This window comes from Bufo gargarizans, chromosome 3 (assembly GCF_014858855.1).
Source record: "Bufo gargarizans isolate SCDJY-AF-19 chromosome 3, ASM1485885v1, whole genome shotgun sequence".
NCBI classification, from domain to species: domain Eukaryota; kingdom Metazoa; phylum Chordata; class Amphibia; order Anura; family Bufonidae; genus Bufo; species Bufo gargarizans.
Genome location: NC_058082.1, coordinates 433,066,404 through 433,083,751, shown reverse-complemented (window position 1 = coordinate 433,083,751; position 17,348 = coordinate 433,066,404). Strand labels below are relative to the sequence as shown.

Here is a 17,348-nt window from a genome sequence, read left to right as displayed (position 1 = left end):
AGTATTTTTTGTGGGACAAGCCATTTAAGATACATTAAAGTTATCACTCATCGCTTGTCATTTCATAAATGTGTCAAAAATTGCGACAACAAACTGACTTTAAAAATTCTCTGTAGATCAATCCTCCCCATTGTGGTTTAAAAAAAGCTATCCTTTTAAACACTTTTACACAGTTAAAATCTACCTAAAAGGTTGTGCACTTTGTAAATACTTGCAGTGATTTTTGAGCTATATACTGTACTGTATGAAAGTTTAGTCCGCGAGGTCATCCGAACTTCCATAATGTACTGCTCTTTTCTCATCAGAATCCAGAGAATTTAGAATTTATTGTTCTGTCTGAATGGAGAAGAAAACATCAATTTGGAATTCTCCTATAGGCACTTAGTGATTCACTAGTATAAATCAGGAGGCACAGTAGCCAGTGCTCTTAGAGATTTGCTTCTGCTGCTGTTTTCTGTTGATGTCTATGCATGTCAGTAAAATTGCCTAAGGCTCCTTTCACATCACCGGTTCTCCTTTCCGTTTTCCGGCTCTGTTGAGGAGCAGGAGAACGGAAAGGACGGATTCTGCAGATAACTGAGACCTAACTGAGCGTAATTGAGCCTAAAGACTCCATAGACCATAATGGGGTCCGAACATGATTTTTGAGCGGAGACGAAAGTCCTGCATGCATACGCTCATGCATATAGATATCTGCAGAATCCGTCCCTTCCGTTCTGCTCCTCAACGGAGTCGGAGAACGGAAAGGAGAAACGGTGATGTGAAAGGAGCCTAATGCAGTAACGGAACTGGTTTCCAAAGTCTACAGTGTTTGACCATCCCTGGTATAAAAACTATTTATACATAGAAAGTATTTACTGCACTCTTTTCATTAGGCTTTACAAACTTTATCAGACCCCAGTATTGTAATTTTCGGCGGTCTGCATAGACAGGACTTTCTAGGTGCAAATACAGTTCATTCCTAATGGGTCACCATTTGAGATATTTTTGCTTGAAATGCTGATGGCCCCTGAGCTTCATGCTATCACACCAGTGTAGCTGTGTGGGCCCCATGCAGTAACTCATAGATGGCATCATTTTATTTGGGAGCGAAAAGCCCTCTCATACCCTCTTTGTGAGGAATGAAGTCAAGTACCGAGATAAATAAGTAAAAGGCCCCGTGTTCTTCAGCCAGTGATTCCAAGTACCTGCAGGGACTTCATGCTGTGTTATGGATCAGTTTTCTACTATGCATGCCCAATAGTTTAATGTAATTGAAGGCAACAGGAAACCACAGCACAAGACATACGCAGTGGACCACTGTCATTTTTTTAGTTGATAGAATACTGAGGATTCGATGTAAATGTGCCTGATACAAAGGACATATTAGGCTACTTTCACACTAGCGTTCGGGCGGATCCGTTCTGAACGGATCCGATCATAATAATGCAGACGGAGGCTCCGTTCAGAACGGATCCGTCTGCATTAAAATTGCAAAAAAAAAGCTAAGTGTGAAAATAGCCTCGGACGGATCCGTCCAGACTTTCAATGTAAAGTCAATGGGGGACGGATCCGCTTGAAGATTGAGCCACATTGTGGCATCTTCAAACGGATCCGTCCCCATTGACTTACATTGTAAGTCTGGACGGATCCGCACGCCTCCGCACGGCCAGGCAGACACCCGAACGCTGCAAGCAGCGTTCAGCTGTCCGCCTGTCCGTGCGGAGGCGAGCGGAGCGGAGGCTGAACGCCAGCCAGACTGATGCAGTCTGAGCGGATCCGCTCCATTCAGACTGCATCAGGGCTGGACGGCTGCGTTCGGGTCCGCTCGTGAGCTCCTTCAAACGGAGCTCACGAGCGGACCAGCGAACGCTAGTGTGAAAGTAGCCTTACTTACTGTATGTAGGCTAAAGAAAGGGGGGTGGGAAGCAGCGACTAATAGGGTCTGACCTTGCGTAGACCATTTAAGAGCTATATAACTTCGGCCCATGAAATGTGATTACTGGTATCGGCAGCAATTTAGAATGTGTGCAAGGCCAGTGTGTCACAGTTTGCATATACAGCTCATTAAGCGACTTCTAAGACAAAGAACAAATAATGAATCCAAAATTATAGCCTTCATTTCCCTTGTACTCTCTAATTTACTAGTTGTGGTGTCACTGCGCTCGTACATATTGATCAGCCTAAAAAATGTCTAGAAAGTGGGGAAATCTCAGTGTAATTCTGTTACTGCAATTCATGTTCTCTTAATTGAATATAAAAATTGCATACAGTAATTAAAGGTGACTGTTGTCCAGCCCTTTTAAGGGCTGGCCTATCCTCAAGATAGACCATCGGTAGCTGATCGGTGGGGCTCAGGCAACCCTGTCGATCCTCTGTTCTGTTGAGCTTTGTTTTCGTCTGAGCTACAGAGCACCATCAACATTGTAGTGGACACTGCTGATCACTGCAGCGCCGCTCCCACTGGCTTCAATCAGGGTATCACTGCATTGACAGTAGGGCTGCAGCTAACGATTATTTGAATAATCGATTAGTTGTCGATAATTTAATCAATTAATTGGGAAAAAAACACCAAAATTACAAAACAAAGAGGTTTATATGATTTAACTTGAAAAATTATGTTCAAAGGCCATATTAAAACAAATTGTGGATGGCACTGTTATGGGGGATCTGTGGCCTACACTATTATGGGGAGATCTGTGGATGGCGCTGTTATGGGGAGATCTGTGGATGGCGCTGTTATGGGGGGGATCTGTGGATGGCATGGGGGGATCTGTGGATGGCATGGGGGGATCTGTGGATGGCGCTGTTATGGGGGATCTGTGGATGGCGCTGTTATGGGGGGGAACTGTGGATGGCGCTGTTATGGGGAGGATCTGTGGATGGCGCTGTTATGGGGGGAATCTGTGGATGGCGCTGTTATGGGGGGAATCTGTGGATGGCGCTGTTATGGGGGGGATCTGTGAAAGGCTGTTATGGGGGGGATCGGTGGATGGCGCTGTTATGGGGGGATCTGTGGATGGCGCTGTTATGGGGGGATCTGTGGATGGCGCTGTTATGGGGGATCTGTGGATGGCGCTGTTATGGGGGATCTGTGGATGGCGCTGTTATGGGGGATCTGTGGATGGCGCTGTTATGGGGGGATCTGTGGATGGCGCTGTTATGGGGGGATCTGTGGATGGCGCTGTTATGGGGGGATCTGTGGATGGCGCTGTTATGGGGGGATCTGTGGATGGCGCTGTTATGGGGGGATCTGTGGATGGCGCTGTTATGGGGGGATCTGTGGATGGCGCTGTTATGGGGGGATCTGTGGATGGCGCTGTTATGGGGGGATCTGTGGATGGCGCTGTTATGGGGGATCTGTGGATGGCGCTGTTATGGGGGATCTGTGGATGGCGCTGTTATGGGGGATCTGTGGATGGCGCTGTTATGGGGGGGATCTGTGGGTGGCACTGTTATGGAGAGGGGATCTGGGGTTGCACTGTTATGGAGAGGGGGATCTGTGGGTGGCACTATTATGGAGAGGGGGATCTGTGCACTGTTATGGAGAGGGGGATCTGTGCACTGTTATGGAGAGGGGGATCTGTGCACTGTTATGGAGAGGGGGATCTGTGCACTGTTATGGAGAGGGGGATCTGTGCACTGTTATGGAGAGGGGGATCTGTGCACTGTTATGGGGAGGGGGATCTGTGCACTGTTATGGGGAGGGGGATCTGTGCACTGTTATGGGGAGGGGGATCTGTGCACTGCTATGGGGAGGGGGATCTGTGCACTGCTATGGGGAGGGGGATCTGTGCACTGGTATGGGGAGGGGGATCTGTGCACTGGTATGGGGAGGGGGATCTGTGCACTGGTATGGGCATAACGGTGCACAGATCCCTTTCCCCATAACAGTGCACAGATCCCCCTCCCCATAGCAGTGCCATAGACAGATCCCCCTCCCCATAGCAGTGCCATAGACAGATCCCCCTCCCCATAGCAGTGCCATAGACAGATCCCCCTCCCCATAGCAGTGCCATAGACAGATCCCCCTCCCCATAGCAGTGCCATAGACAGATCCCCCTCCCCATAGCAGTGCCATAGACAGATCCCCCTCCCCATAGCAGTGCCATAGACAGATCCCCCCTCCCTATAGCAGTGCCATAGACAGATCCCCCCTCCCCATAGCAGTGCCATAGACAGATCCCCCCTCCCCATAGCAGTGCCATAGACAGATCCCCCCTCCCCATAGCAGTGCCATAGACAGATCCCCCCCCCCTCCCCATAGCAGTGCCATAGACAGATCCCCCCCCCTCCCCATAGCAGTGCCATAGACAGATCCCCCCCCCCCTCCCCATAGCAGTGCCATAGACAGATCCCCCCCCCCTCCCCATAGCAGTGCCATAGACAGATCCCCCTCCCCATAACAGCCCCGCTGCTCACAGCAGACTAATCACTGCATCTTTATTTTACCTTACAATGACCCTCCAGTAACAGGCAGAGCGGACGGCGGCGTAACGTCACTCACTCACGTGACGCACCTGCTCCGCCCACTTTATGAATTAAGGAGACGGAGCAGGCGCGTCACGTACGTGAGTGACGTTACGCTGCCGTCCGCTCTGCCTGTTACTAGAGTGTCATTGTAAGGTAAAATAAAGATGCAGTGACTTAAAGTAAACCGCCCGCATAGCAACAAATCGGACGATTATTCGATAACTGGATTCGTCGGCAACGAATCCAGTTATCGATTATTATCAATTACATTGATTAATCGTTGCAGCCCTAATTGACAGCACTGTCCACTACAATGTTGACGGTGCAGTGTACCTTGAAACCAACTTCCGCCAATAGAGCTCTACAAAACAGCTGATTGACCTCTGCTGATCAGCTGGTGATGGCCTGTCCTGAAGATAAGTTTTAAAAAGCTAGACAACCCCTTTAAATCCATTTTGTGTAATTTGTATTTAAAAAAAAAAATTTATTAGCACAAAATTTTATTTCTATTAAATTTTACTTGCACTATCTATTTTGTATGGTGCTGTAGGGAGAGACAGGGTCCTAGCTTGTGTATCCAGTCCGTTAGTTTTTTTTGAACAGGGCCTCTTGGGAATTTTCCTTAGGCAAAGATTGTGCCTTGTCTGGTTGCCTTATGCTTTTATATACTTTTATATGTTTTATGTATTATACTCTAAAGACTAAAACATGCTTTCTTATTTGTCTGCAGATTTACATTGGAGCCATTATTCCTTTAGGAGCTGCTGAGAAAGATGGCCGCCTCCGCGCTGCTGATGAACTAATCTGTATCGATGGTGTACCTGTGAAAGGAAAATCCCACAAGCAGGTCTTAGATTTAATGACCACTGCCGCTCGAAATGGTCATGTGCTGCTTACAGTGAGAAGGCAGTTATTCTTCACAGGTAGGTGAAAGTTTGAATGAGAAATTTCCTTGAAGAGAGTCGTTAAAAAACAAAATTCATACCCCCCTCGCTCCCCTGTTCCAACGCTTACCAGGTCCGTGATGGTCTCTGCTTCCTGGTCCTGTCTCAGCATGCAAGTAATGAATGTCTGGAGATGCCTGCTCAGCCAATCACTGGTCACAGGCCTGACCTGCCTCAGCCATTGATTGGCTGATCAAGCATCTCTGGACATTTTCTGCTTGTTGAGCTTGGACCAGTAAGTAGAGACCAGCTGGCACCCAGTAAGCAGTGCGGGACTGGTGAGTGTGGGTATTGCTTCTTTTTTTCCTCTCTGAGGTCTTTCCCCATAATATTTACCCCATGGCCAAGCCCTTTAAAGGGGTTTTCCAGTAATAATTACATGTTATCTGATGCCTGCAGCCTGAAATAGAAGATCCATACTTACCCGTTCCCCGCCGTTTCGGCCCTCCATGCTGCTTCTGCTGTCTCCAGCTTATGGTCCCTGCACTGTTTACATCATGCGGTGAAAATTGGCTTATTGATGCACTACCCACCAGATCTTCAACGTCCAGCACCTCCTTGCACTCCTTCTTTCCCATTAACTGAGAATGCCATGCAGGATGCAATTCCCACGCCTGTGCAGTTGCTTCAGTATCAGGACATGCGCAGAGCTTCAGCTTTCTAAACATCACAGATGCCTACTAATAGTATCATTGTGATCCCGGAACTAGAGATGACGGCTTTGAGCGGAATTGTTGCCTAAAGTTATCGGGAGGGTCATGACATAAGTATATTCCCCTCTCCTCTCATGCCTCTCGCACTGGTGCTAACACTGATAGGTCCTAGTGCGAGATGCTTGGCCTGTCCATCAAGGAGTGGCAGAAGGAGTAGGGCACTGACTATCTGGTGCCCCGAGGTACCCCTCTGGTACTGGCACCAATAAGCTAATGCTCGGTAGAGGCGGCAGCAGCACATACTTCACATGTTATTTTAACATTGTACGTTGCCAACCTTTGCTTGTTCTCTCATAAGTTACAATCACCATTTCTCCTTACTTACATTTTAGTGATCTCCGTGCAGGCTTTTGTTTTATCTGTGACCAACGTTTCTGTGCATAGCTCTCAATGTGACCTTTTGGCGTTGCACCCAGCAGTAAGCCATTTGAGGAATGCTCGAGAACCGCTCAATAAAAGGCTCCATGATGCATCGTTCCTGGCTGGCATACGGTTTAGGGCTTCTTAGATTAAATCAATGCTGCGAGTTTTCCAAACCTCATATTCTGAACAGCATGTCTGCTGGTGGGAAATTATTTTTCCCAGTAGGGACCTAAAGGTGTCGTCTCCGCTACTTTGCAAAAGACAGAACATTTTAGAAAACATCAGTGTAATTATCTCCCATAAACAAATGGGAAGCTCTAGAAAAGACATTCTCTGTTGTTTATTAAGAAACATACATCTCTGTGTTATCGGCGGAAAAAAAATCGCTACCGCTTGCTGTCCAATTACATTCAGTAAGTACATTTGTGCTGAAAAATTCCCCAAACAACCTGACCCATAAATGGAAGTATGCGACCAAGGCACAACGCATTTTGGTATGTTATCTGACATTTAGCATATAGTCTAATGGAGGAGATTGATAGGACAGTACCGATCTAAGACGCATTCAGCCCAGCTTTACGTAAGACTGTTATCCTGGGAGTGTGTTACGATCGGCCATGTTAACGGCATACACTGTGCAAGCGCACTGTCATCTCTTATAGGAAATCTCTTAGGAAGCAAGGGATTGGGCATGTTGAAATCCAACTCTTTTCACTGATGGTAGGAATTCAGGGACTGTCATGATGCCCCATTCATCTTACATCATTAGCCAGTCTCGCCGAAATCTAGGAGTTATGTCATTTGTAATCCATCATGTCTGACTATCTTACATTTTATCATTGGATTATTGTGCAGTGCCTCGTGTAAAACTTACACTTCCTACCATGCATGTCATCTGCATTAGAGAAAGATAAGACTTCCATTATAAATCTAGAGGCAGATACCATTATTAGGTGTGACAGTCACATTTCAGCGCTCCCTCTCCTCTTCCTCTACAGTGAGGAACATGCTAGTTCATAGGAGCCAATAGTTTGGTTTTTTGTGTCCATGACTTCTTTGTGCTTTCTGCACTCATGTGTCTGTTCCCCAACTTGTCCACAAAGCGGGGACCACGGACATATTGTAGTCAATGGGTATGCAACAGATTGTGGCATGCACACGGACCGCATCCGCAGTTTGCGGACTGCCAACCTGACACGGTCAAGTGGCCTTAGAGGAAGAGTATGTTTCAGTATAGACACAGCAAGAATGATAACCATACCAAAGCACAGGCCTATCTTGCTTATTCTGAATATGAACCGGTGTGAAATGTCTGTTGAGTATGTACTGGCCTGCTCAGAAGATGTATTGAATGTTGTAAGTAAAGGGGATGTGTCATCAGAAAATTATCCATTCTTTAAATCACATTTTTAGATTAAACCGTTTTTAATAAAAAAATAAAACTATTTTTTTTTTTTGAACTTTGGGATTTATTTATTTTTTACATTTTCCATATCATTATATTTAATTTATTTTGCTCTGGCCCAAAATATGTAAAGATGTCCTGTTCTTTGAGAGCAGCCACATGGACCATAGACACAATGGACAGAAGCTGACCGCATTGACTTCTATAGAAGAGTTTTCTAGGCATGCTCTGTAACCTGTGCAGAGGTCAGGAGAAGATAGATGAGCTTTGATACCACCTATTGTGAATGGTGGGTCTTGTGTTATCTATACCGAGGTGATATCTGCCGTTGTAATCCTGTCTATGGCGATAATGTGATGGCTACTGAAAAGTTAGCTATAAGAACAGGAAGTAGTGTTAAAAAAAAAAGGCATGATTTTAAATGTATATATTTTATAAATATAAAATGTGACATGCCAAATTAAAACAAAAATTCCCCAAAAAATATGTTGAACATAAAACGTGATTTAAACAATAGGTCATTTTCTGATGGCACCCTAGTTCCTCCTTTACAATTCCTGGAAGTTATAGGAGCTATTCTTCTTTATGAAAGGCTAAATAGTAAAATAATGCCTTGAATTCTGCAGTATTAATATATAGGATTCTTATAGCCCACAGGGGGATTTCCAATACCAGAATCAATGAGCATTCAATGTAATGAGGTCAGATTGGGCTTTAGTGTCCTCGGTGTCTCCTCAGGGCATGGAAGGAATGTGTAATCACCACTCGTTGCTGTGACTTCCATGATGATCGGTGATTGCTGACCTCATAGGAGGAGTTACAGTAAAGCTCCATGGTCACCTTCCCGTAGATGCAGACAGTGCCAGGCAGAATAGGAATTGATTCCTTGCAGACGATAAGAGAGGAAAGACTAGGCTGTGTGCTTTTCACATAGTATTATATCATGCATTCACACATTTGACAAGCAGCTAAATACTTGGGGGGTCTCAGTGTGTTTTATTCAAGCTGAATGCCGTTCAGGGCACAAAAATTCACCAAAAACAATCTAAAAAAATAAAAATAAAACATTTACTGTATGTCCATAAATGACATATTTTCATGTTTATTTCACAGACAAACAGCAAGAAGAGGAGGACGCACAAAACCCTCCTACTATCCTCAATGGCTCTCCCAGGTTAAACCGAATTGAAGTGACTAGTGTTCCCAAACCACCCGCAGAGGCTTATGATGTCATCTTACAGCGGAAGGAGAATGAAGGCTTTGGATTTGTCATTTTGACCTCTAAGAATAAACCGCCACCAGGAGGTGAGACATTTCAATTTGGATTTCCATACTTAACATGTTTTTCATTGTGAGGATCCAGGCATAAGTGTTCCATGTGCTTTTCTGTCACAAAGGGGTATTTTTTAACTCAATATTCATAGATAACATTTTTTTATTTTTCATGTCGGCAGCACTTCTGTAGCAATCCGCACCGAGAGATAAAAATTATATATATATATATATATATATATATATATATATATAGGTAATCCATAGTTTACTGCTGTGGTAAAGAAAAATGTTTCTTGTTAGTATATTAGTAGATTGGTAGAATTAGGATAACTGTATGACAGCTTTATTGTTCTCCTGATAGGCCTAAATAAAGATGCCCAAAAAGAGTATTGCACTTATTAGCAAATCGTGTCATGATGTAATAGAGTCCCTCATTTCCCTTCCTACTCTGGTCACAATCCCTTTGATGTCTAGAATTGGGATGGGGGTATGTTAGAGAGTTGCATCCTGTCTCTGGTCTCTGATTATCATAGGGGACATCAGTAGCCAACTATTAGCACAGGATTATCAACTCCTTTTGCTGGTGCCTCCTCTCGCAGACCTTTTGATTTATAGACCTTTATTCACTGCAGTCTAATAACCTTTGGCTGCAGTGGTTCCTTTGTATGTTATATCCCGCGAAGAGTCGACACGGACAGAAACGTGCCACGTCGGGATGTCATTAGGAGCTCAATAAGGTGTTTATTAGCATTTAGAACCAGGGACTAGGCCCAAGCAGGGACAGGTATCCGGACGGGGTCACCCCTTTCAGGGCGGATGCTCTGTATAGACAGGTAGGACTGTAATAGACCCCTTCCCCTCAAGTAGGGCGTAATAGGGCCCAATAGGGTTCAGAGGGTTCTGGTAAGACTGCTCACACCTATCCATAGGTGGAGCAGGATAGATTTACTCTACTTCTCACCAGTCTTGGACCCTCAGCTTTTATTATTGATGTATCACACAGTGGTTTTGTTTTCTTAATATATATCAGTAAAAGTTATGTTTTAAAGCGAACCTGTCACTGGGATTTTGTGTATAGAGCTGAGGACGTGGGTTGCTAAATGGCCGCTAGCACATCCGCAATACCCAGTTCCCCATAGCTCTGTGTGCTTTTATTGTGTAAAAAAACAAACACGATTTTATACATATGCAAATTATCCTGAGATGAGTCCTGTATGTGAGATGAGTCAGGGACAGCACTCATCTCAGTTTAATTTGCATATGTATAAAATCTTTTTTTTTTTTACACAATAAAAGCACACAGAGCTATGGGGACTGGGTATTGCGGATGTGCTAGCGGCCATCTAGCAACCCATGTCTTCAGCTCTATACACAAAATCCCGGTGACAGGTTCCCTTTAAGTAATTGTCACTCCCCCCTCAGGGTTATATTGTTTCTTTGATTTTTGGAGTGCTCACTGAGCCTGTACACTACATTGCTCTCTTTAGTGATTTATCATATTGAACCCCTTTTGATTGTGCATTTTGGCAGCAGTTTTCATCATTACCTTTTTGGGGCCCTTAAAGGGGTTGTCTCACCAGGGCTGTGGAGTCGGTAGATAAATGCGCCGACTCCGACTCCTCAGTTTTTTGTATTTCCGACTCTGACTCCCTGACTCCGACTCCTCTGTATTTAATATGCGAATGTATTTTATACATTCCTTGAAGGAAAGAAAGGCAACATACATGTCATTACCAAATGACTACTGGCTGGGAAGCCAACAGTCTACTGTATTGAACAGTTTAAGCAAAAGACAAACACAATGAAAACAACAGTTTTATTCATTTTTTTTAATCAAGTGGCTGGCATAAACATCAGGAACTTTACAAGTTAAAAAATACAAACCACATTATTTGGTTGTTTTAGAACAAAAACAAAGCTTATCTATATGAACCAAAAACAAAATCTGTAAAACCTAGAAATGGTTTATATTAATCTTCTTCACATCACTGAACGCGTTTGTTTTGCGGTTACGTGAGGCACTGCATGCATTGGCCTTTATTCTTACAGTAGAGAAGTCATTAATTATAACTGTTTATGAATTCAGACATTTAAACTTGCTTTTTATTTTATTTTTTTATTCCAATTTAAATTTAGTAGGAGTCGGAGTCGGTTCTTTTTTTGCCGACTCCGACTCCAGGTACCCAAAATTGACTCCGACTCCTCGACTCCGACTCCTCAGCCCTGTGTCTCACTTCATCAAATGGCATTTATCATATAGAGAAAGTTAATACAAGGCACTTCCTAATGTATTGTGATGTCGATATTGCCTTCCTTGCTGGCTGGGTTTATTTCATCTTCACATTACACATGCACATATCCAGGGGTTACAGCCAACCATCAATCCATAAGCAGTGGCCATGCTTGCACACCATAGGAAAAAGCACCGGCCTCTCTGGTGGCCAGGGCGGTAAGAGCACTCATAGGCATGCAGGCACAGCATCTCCCATCCTGACCACCTCGTATCTGTGCTGCAGCAATCGTCCTAACAAGCAGTGAATCAAAGTCAGAAAATGAAACAAGTCAGAAAAGGAAGCAATATGGGCAATCACAATAGTAGGGATCGTCCGATATTGATTTTTTTTAGAGCCGATACCGATAATCTGTGGACTTTCAGGCCGATAATTTATACCGATATTTTATATCTCATAATATATATTATATTAGTTGGTAGTCACTGAGGTGTTAGAAATTTGCATTTGGCACTAGTTGGTAGTCAATTTATAATTTACTCCTCACCTCTCCTGCTCCGCGGCTCCTCTCCATCTCCGGGTCCGGCATCTCGCTCCCCTGTGTTCTCCGGCTGCGGGGTCAGGACAGTGCAGCGCGGGCCCCATCAAAGAAGACCAGGGAAGGTGAGTATCGGAAGCGCTTGCTGTGCTTCTTCCCCGCTCCTGGAACCCGATGCATACTAGTGTGTGCTTCCATAATGGAAGCGCTCACTAGCATTCGCTTAATATATATTAACGGTATATCGGCAAGGTTAGATGCCGATAATGTACAAAATCCTCAATACCGTCCGATAATATCAGTACTTCCGATAATCGGTCGATCCCTACACAATACATGAGTAACTGGCTTGTATTAACTTTCTCTACATGATAAATGCCATTTGCCATTAATAGTACGTTTGCAAATTTTTTTTATTGTTGTAATAGTTTTTTGTGTTAGCGCTAGACCCATATTAAGCCCTTCCCCTTGTGTTTACCGCCATGTGCTTTCAATCACAATACTGAAATCCTGGGTAAATATTATTAGTGTTGATGTTGTCTCTCAGCTGAAAATCCATCTGGCCAGTGCTGCCAAGCATTATCCTTCAGAGTAGTTTATATTTAATGTGCTCAAACAGATGTTGTGTGCATTAACAATACCTCACAGTGCTGAGCACAGCACCCGGGCATACAGGAACAAGAGTCAATTAGCTCACAGTACAGAAATTTGCCTGAATATTAATGTCTGTAAAGGTTCAGTCCTCTTAGCACAACCTGTTATCATGAGTGAATTTTATACATAACCATTTCCTAGTATTGTATTACTAATAGCATGGCGTTTTCTATATGGAATTTCCCTTTTTCATGGCATTGCCACACAGAGATGGCTTATCCTGACAACTTGTACAACCGAATGAGGACCTGTCATCTCTCCCAATATGTCTGTTTTAGGCTACTGTCACACTCGCGTTTTGGCTTTCCGTTTGTGAGATCAGTTTAGGGCTCTCAGAAGTGGTCCAAAACGGATCAGTTTTGCCCTAATGCATTCTGAATGGAAAAGGGTCCGCTCAGAACGCATCAGTTTGCCTCCGATCAGTCACCATTCCACTCTGCAGCATTTTGCTGTCGGCTTGACGAAACTGAGCCAAACGGATCCATCCTGGCACACAATGTAAGTCAATGGGGACGGGTCCGTTTTCTCTGGTACAATAGAAAATGGATCCGTCTCTCATTGATTTTCAATGGAGTTCACGACGGATCTATCTTGGCTATGTTACAGATAATACAAACGGATCTGTTCATGACGGATACATGTGGTTGTATTATTGTAACGGATCCGTTTTTGCCGATCCATGATGGATCCGCCCAAAACGCGAGTGTGAAAGTAGCCTTAGTAAATGCTTGTGTTCGCCATAAAATAACAATTCTGGAGAATATTATCTTAGAACTATGGGAATGTATCATGATGGGACTTTTTGAAGTCTTTGTTGCTATGACTTTGTGTTGGCAAAAGGTATGCCAAATGATCAAAATTTGCACGTTTGTTAAACTGGCTAGAAATGCTACTCCGCTTGCCATGCACTGCAGTGATTTAGCAAAATTTTTTTGTGACCTTTTGAAAATCTGTCATTAAACTAATTAACATGCCAAACGATGCCACCTTAAAACACCAAAAGTTTGGCTGAAAATATCACTTGTGCCAAAATTTGTGACTTTCGTACACCAGAAATCTATCCTACAAACTTGATAAATTCCCCCCTATGTGTTGTGCCGATCCTCTTTTATTTCTCCTGGAAATGTATGAATAAATGAACAGCTGGGTGTTTCCATTACCAAAGGCGAGTGTCCAAACATGGAATCCCTTCTGTGTGCTTCCAGGTCCGTGCGGTCGTGTCGCAAAGTATAAGACATGTCCTATTCTTTGCCACGTCTGGCGGATCATTGACCCATTGAAATCAATGGATCTGTACCCCGATGTGGCCTGCACATGGCCGGTGTCCGTGTTTTGTGGTCCACAAAACTGACAGTCATGTGAATGGACCCCCAGTATCACTGAACTTTCATAAAAACTTTTCATATGTCGCAGGAACTCGCTGAATAGAAAGTATATGGTCCCCTTTGATTCTGTCTCCTGGAGTGAGAAGGAGAGCTCTCTATGCAAGCACTTCTCTCTCCTCATTCTTGCAATCGAGGGAGGAAGGGGGGTCTCAGTGCCCAGACCACCACCATCAAAACCTTTGATTGTCATATTAAAAGTTTTTGGAAAGTTCAGTGACACTTTAAAGGGGTTCTGCAGTTCTCTTTTAAACTGATGATCTATCCTCTTAATAGATCATCAGCATCTGATCGGCGAGGGTCCCTGGTGTCGGACCGACGCCGATCAGATGCTGATGATCTATCCAGAGATTAGCTGTTTGTTTACCGCAGGCCCAGTGATGTCACGACTAGTGTCACTGGCCTGGGCGCGGCTAAGCTCCATTCAAGTGAACAGAGCTTATCCCTGCCCAGGCCAGTGATACTAGTCGTGACGTCACTGGGCCTGAGGGAAACCGAGAGAAGGCCGAGGGGTTCCTGGAGCGCCGCTGCCTTCTGAAACAGCTGATCGTCAGGGTTCCCGGGTGTCGGACCCCCGCCAATCAGATGCTGATGATCTATCCAGAGGAAAGATCATCAGTTTAAAAGAACTGCAGAACCTCTTTAAGGATGCTTTCACACAAGCAAATGTGCTCCGGATTTGCAGCGCAGCACCCGTCCTGAACTTCCAGCACTCCCAGGGTCGTTTAGCATTATATTGATTTATGATGCTATGTAACCCTTAGAGATCTAGAATGTATTGGATAACATTGACAGCATTATGTACTGTAAGGGTTACATAGCATCATGAATTAATATAATGCTGTGCGACCCCGGCAGTGCTGGAAGTTCAGGAGGGGGTGCTGTGCTGCGAGTTCAGAGCGTGACATTCGCTCTTGTGAAACACGCCTAAGGCGCTCACTAACTAAGATCAATTTATCAACATGTTTCCCCTTTAAGAACCTATTGATTAGGTTGCATTCACACCATGCAAACCGAACCAACTCGGGTCATGGAATGTGAACAGTAACCACTGCTAGAATGACTGATAAATAATGCTTTCCTTAAACACAATGTTTGCCATATGAAATCCTGGATCTCCTCTCATTGCAGTCATTCCTCACAAGATTGGACGGGTAATAGAAGGAAGCCCTGCTGACCGCTGCAGAAAGCTAAAAGTGGGAGACCGGATCTCCGCTGTTAACGGCCAGTCCATTGTGGAGTTGTCACATGATAACATTGTGCAACTCATAAAAGATGCTGGGAATACAGTCACCCTCACTGTGATTGCGGAAGAAGGTAAGCCTTGTTGTAGGGTTCACTATCAAATGCTCTGTATGCAGGGAACTAAGGGTGGTTTCATATTTTGTTTTTTGTTTTCATTTTTTTAAAGCCACTGCAGTTTTTGTTTTTATAAAATTTTTTGAGCCAAAGCCACTCTGGCATTTTAGTATATTTGCTATTCCTTTTGAATGTACATTTATCTTTGGCTTAAAAAAAATAATTATGATAAAAATAATATTGCATGAAAAAGTTCAGCCTTTCTGGGACCATAACTTTTTTAATTTTTCTGTTCACATAGCCGTATGAGGGCTTGTTTTTTGCGGGATAAGTTGCACTTTCTCTTTCCACCATTTAATATTGTATACAATATAGTAGCTGGAAAACAAATTCCAAATGGGGTGAAATTGGAAAAAATAAATAAAATGCAATTCCGCAACAGTTTTATGGGTTTAGTTTTTATGGCGTTCCCTATACAGTAAAACTGACCAGTTACTTTCATTCTCCACATCAGTACAGTTACCGCGATACCACTGAGGCCCCATGCACACGGCCGTTGTTCACAGCCGTGTGCGGGCCGTGGAACCGCGGCCTGGATCCCTCCTGAGAGCAGGAGCGCACGGCGTCACTGGTTGCTATGACGCCGTGCGCTCCCTGCTGCCGGCACAGTACAGTAATACACTGGTACGATCTATACCAGTGTATTACTGTACTGTGCCGGCAGCAGGGAGCGCACGGCGTCATAGCAACCAGTGACGCCGTGCGCTCCTGCTCTCAGGAGGGATCCAGGCCGCGGTTCCACGGCCCGCACACGGCTGTGAACAACGGCCGTGTGCATGGGGCCTTATGTGTAGTTTTTCTTGCATTTCTTATATGGAAAATAAAATAAAAACCTTTTCGTTGCCATATTCTGACGTTATGTGTACGGAGTTGTGTGAGGGCTAATTTTTTGCAGGGCGATCTGTACTTTTCATTGATAACATTTTGAGGTGTATAGGACTGATCACTATTTGTTTATTTTGTGGTGGGAGGAGAAGCGACACAAAAAAATTGTGAATTGTCTATTTTGACAGTTTTTTTCCGTTTTCCGTACGGGATAAATATTTTTATGTTGTATTACTAGTACTGATGTTTTCACTCATGATGTATATTTTTTCATTTTTTATGTTTTATTTTAATTTTGGGGAAAGGGGGTGATTCATTTTTCTATTTTTGTGGGGGGAAAAAATTCCCTATAGGGAACTATAACAAGCAAGCATTAGATTGCTTATTTTATAGACTCCAATGCATTAGCATTATACTGGTTTCCTATGCAGGGACTCCATAGGAACTAATGTGCAGAAGCCTCCTGTCACACAGGAGGATGATGGCTGCTGCACACACACTCTGGCTCGCCCTATCCCCGACATGGCCAGAGCACAACAAGAAGTGCGCGCTTCCGGGTTTTAGCACGTACAGATGCTGTGGTCATGTCTGACCACAGCATCTGAAGGGTTAAATGTCTACAACTGGTATTACCACCGATCGCGGACGGACATTACCTGTGGCTGTATGAAACAGCAGGCACACTGCAGCAAGTCCTGCTCGGGAAGGGGTTAAAAGACCCTGCCATAGGTGAAGCAGCTATACCTAAAGAGCATCGGTCAGCAGATTTGTACCTATGAAACTATCTGACCTGTTACATGTGCTCTTGGCAGCTGCAGACGTGTGTTGGTCCTATGTTCACATGTGCCCACATTACTGAGAAAAAAATGTTTTATCTATGCAAATGAGCCTCTAGGAGCAATGGGGGTGTTACCCTTACACCTAGAGGTTCTGCTTTTTCTGCAACTGCCGCGCCCCCTGCACTTTCACAGGGCCTGGTGTGATGTTTTTACAATGTGGACACATATGAACATGGGACCTACGCCTTTTTTTTTTTTTTTTTTTTTTGTGATGTTTTCACAGTAAATTTGCCAGCTCCAGATGTTAGCTGAAAGACTATGAGAAATATGAAACACAGAACACACAAACATTTTGTGCTATTACTGTTTTTGTTTCAGTTTTTACATTTCTCAATGGAGAAAAAGAATCGTCAGAGAAAAATGTTTTT

General features: G+C 44.1%; 1 protein-coding gene across 5 annotated transcripts in view; it reads left to right on the top strand.

The window, feature by feature from the left end:
• MAGI3 (membrane associated guanylate kinase, WW and PDZ domain containing 3) overlaps positions 1-17,348 on the top strand; it is a 309,538-nt gene that overhangs the window by 260,377 nt on the left and 31,813 nt on the right. For all 5 annotated transcript variants that reach the window (XM_044283486.1, XM_044283484.1, XM_044283483.1 and 2 more), the window contains exons 14-16: positions 5,183-5,375; positions 8,991-9,182; positions 15,089-15,274. In XM_044283486.1, coding sequence (XP_044139421.1) covers positions 5,183-5,375; positions 8,991-9,182; positions 15,089-15,274 — 571 coding nt within the window. The remainder of the gene's footprint in view (positions 1-5,182; positions 5,376-8,990; positions 9,183-15,088; positions 15,275-17,348) is intronic.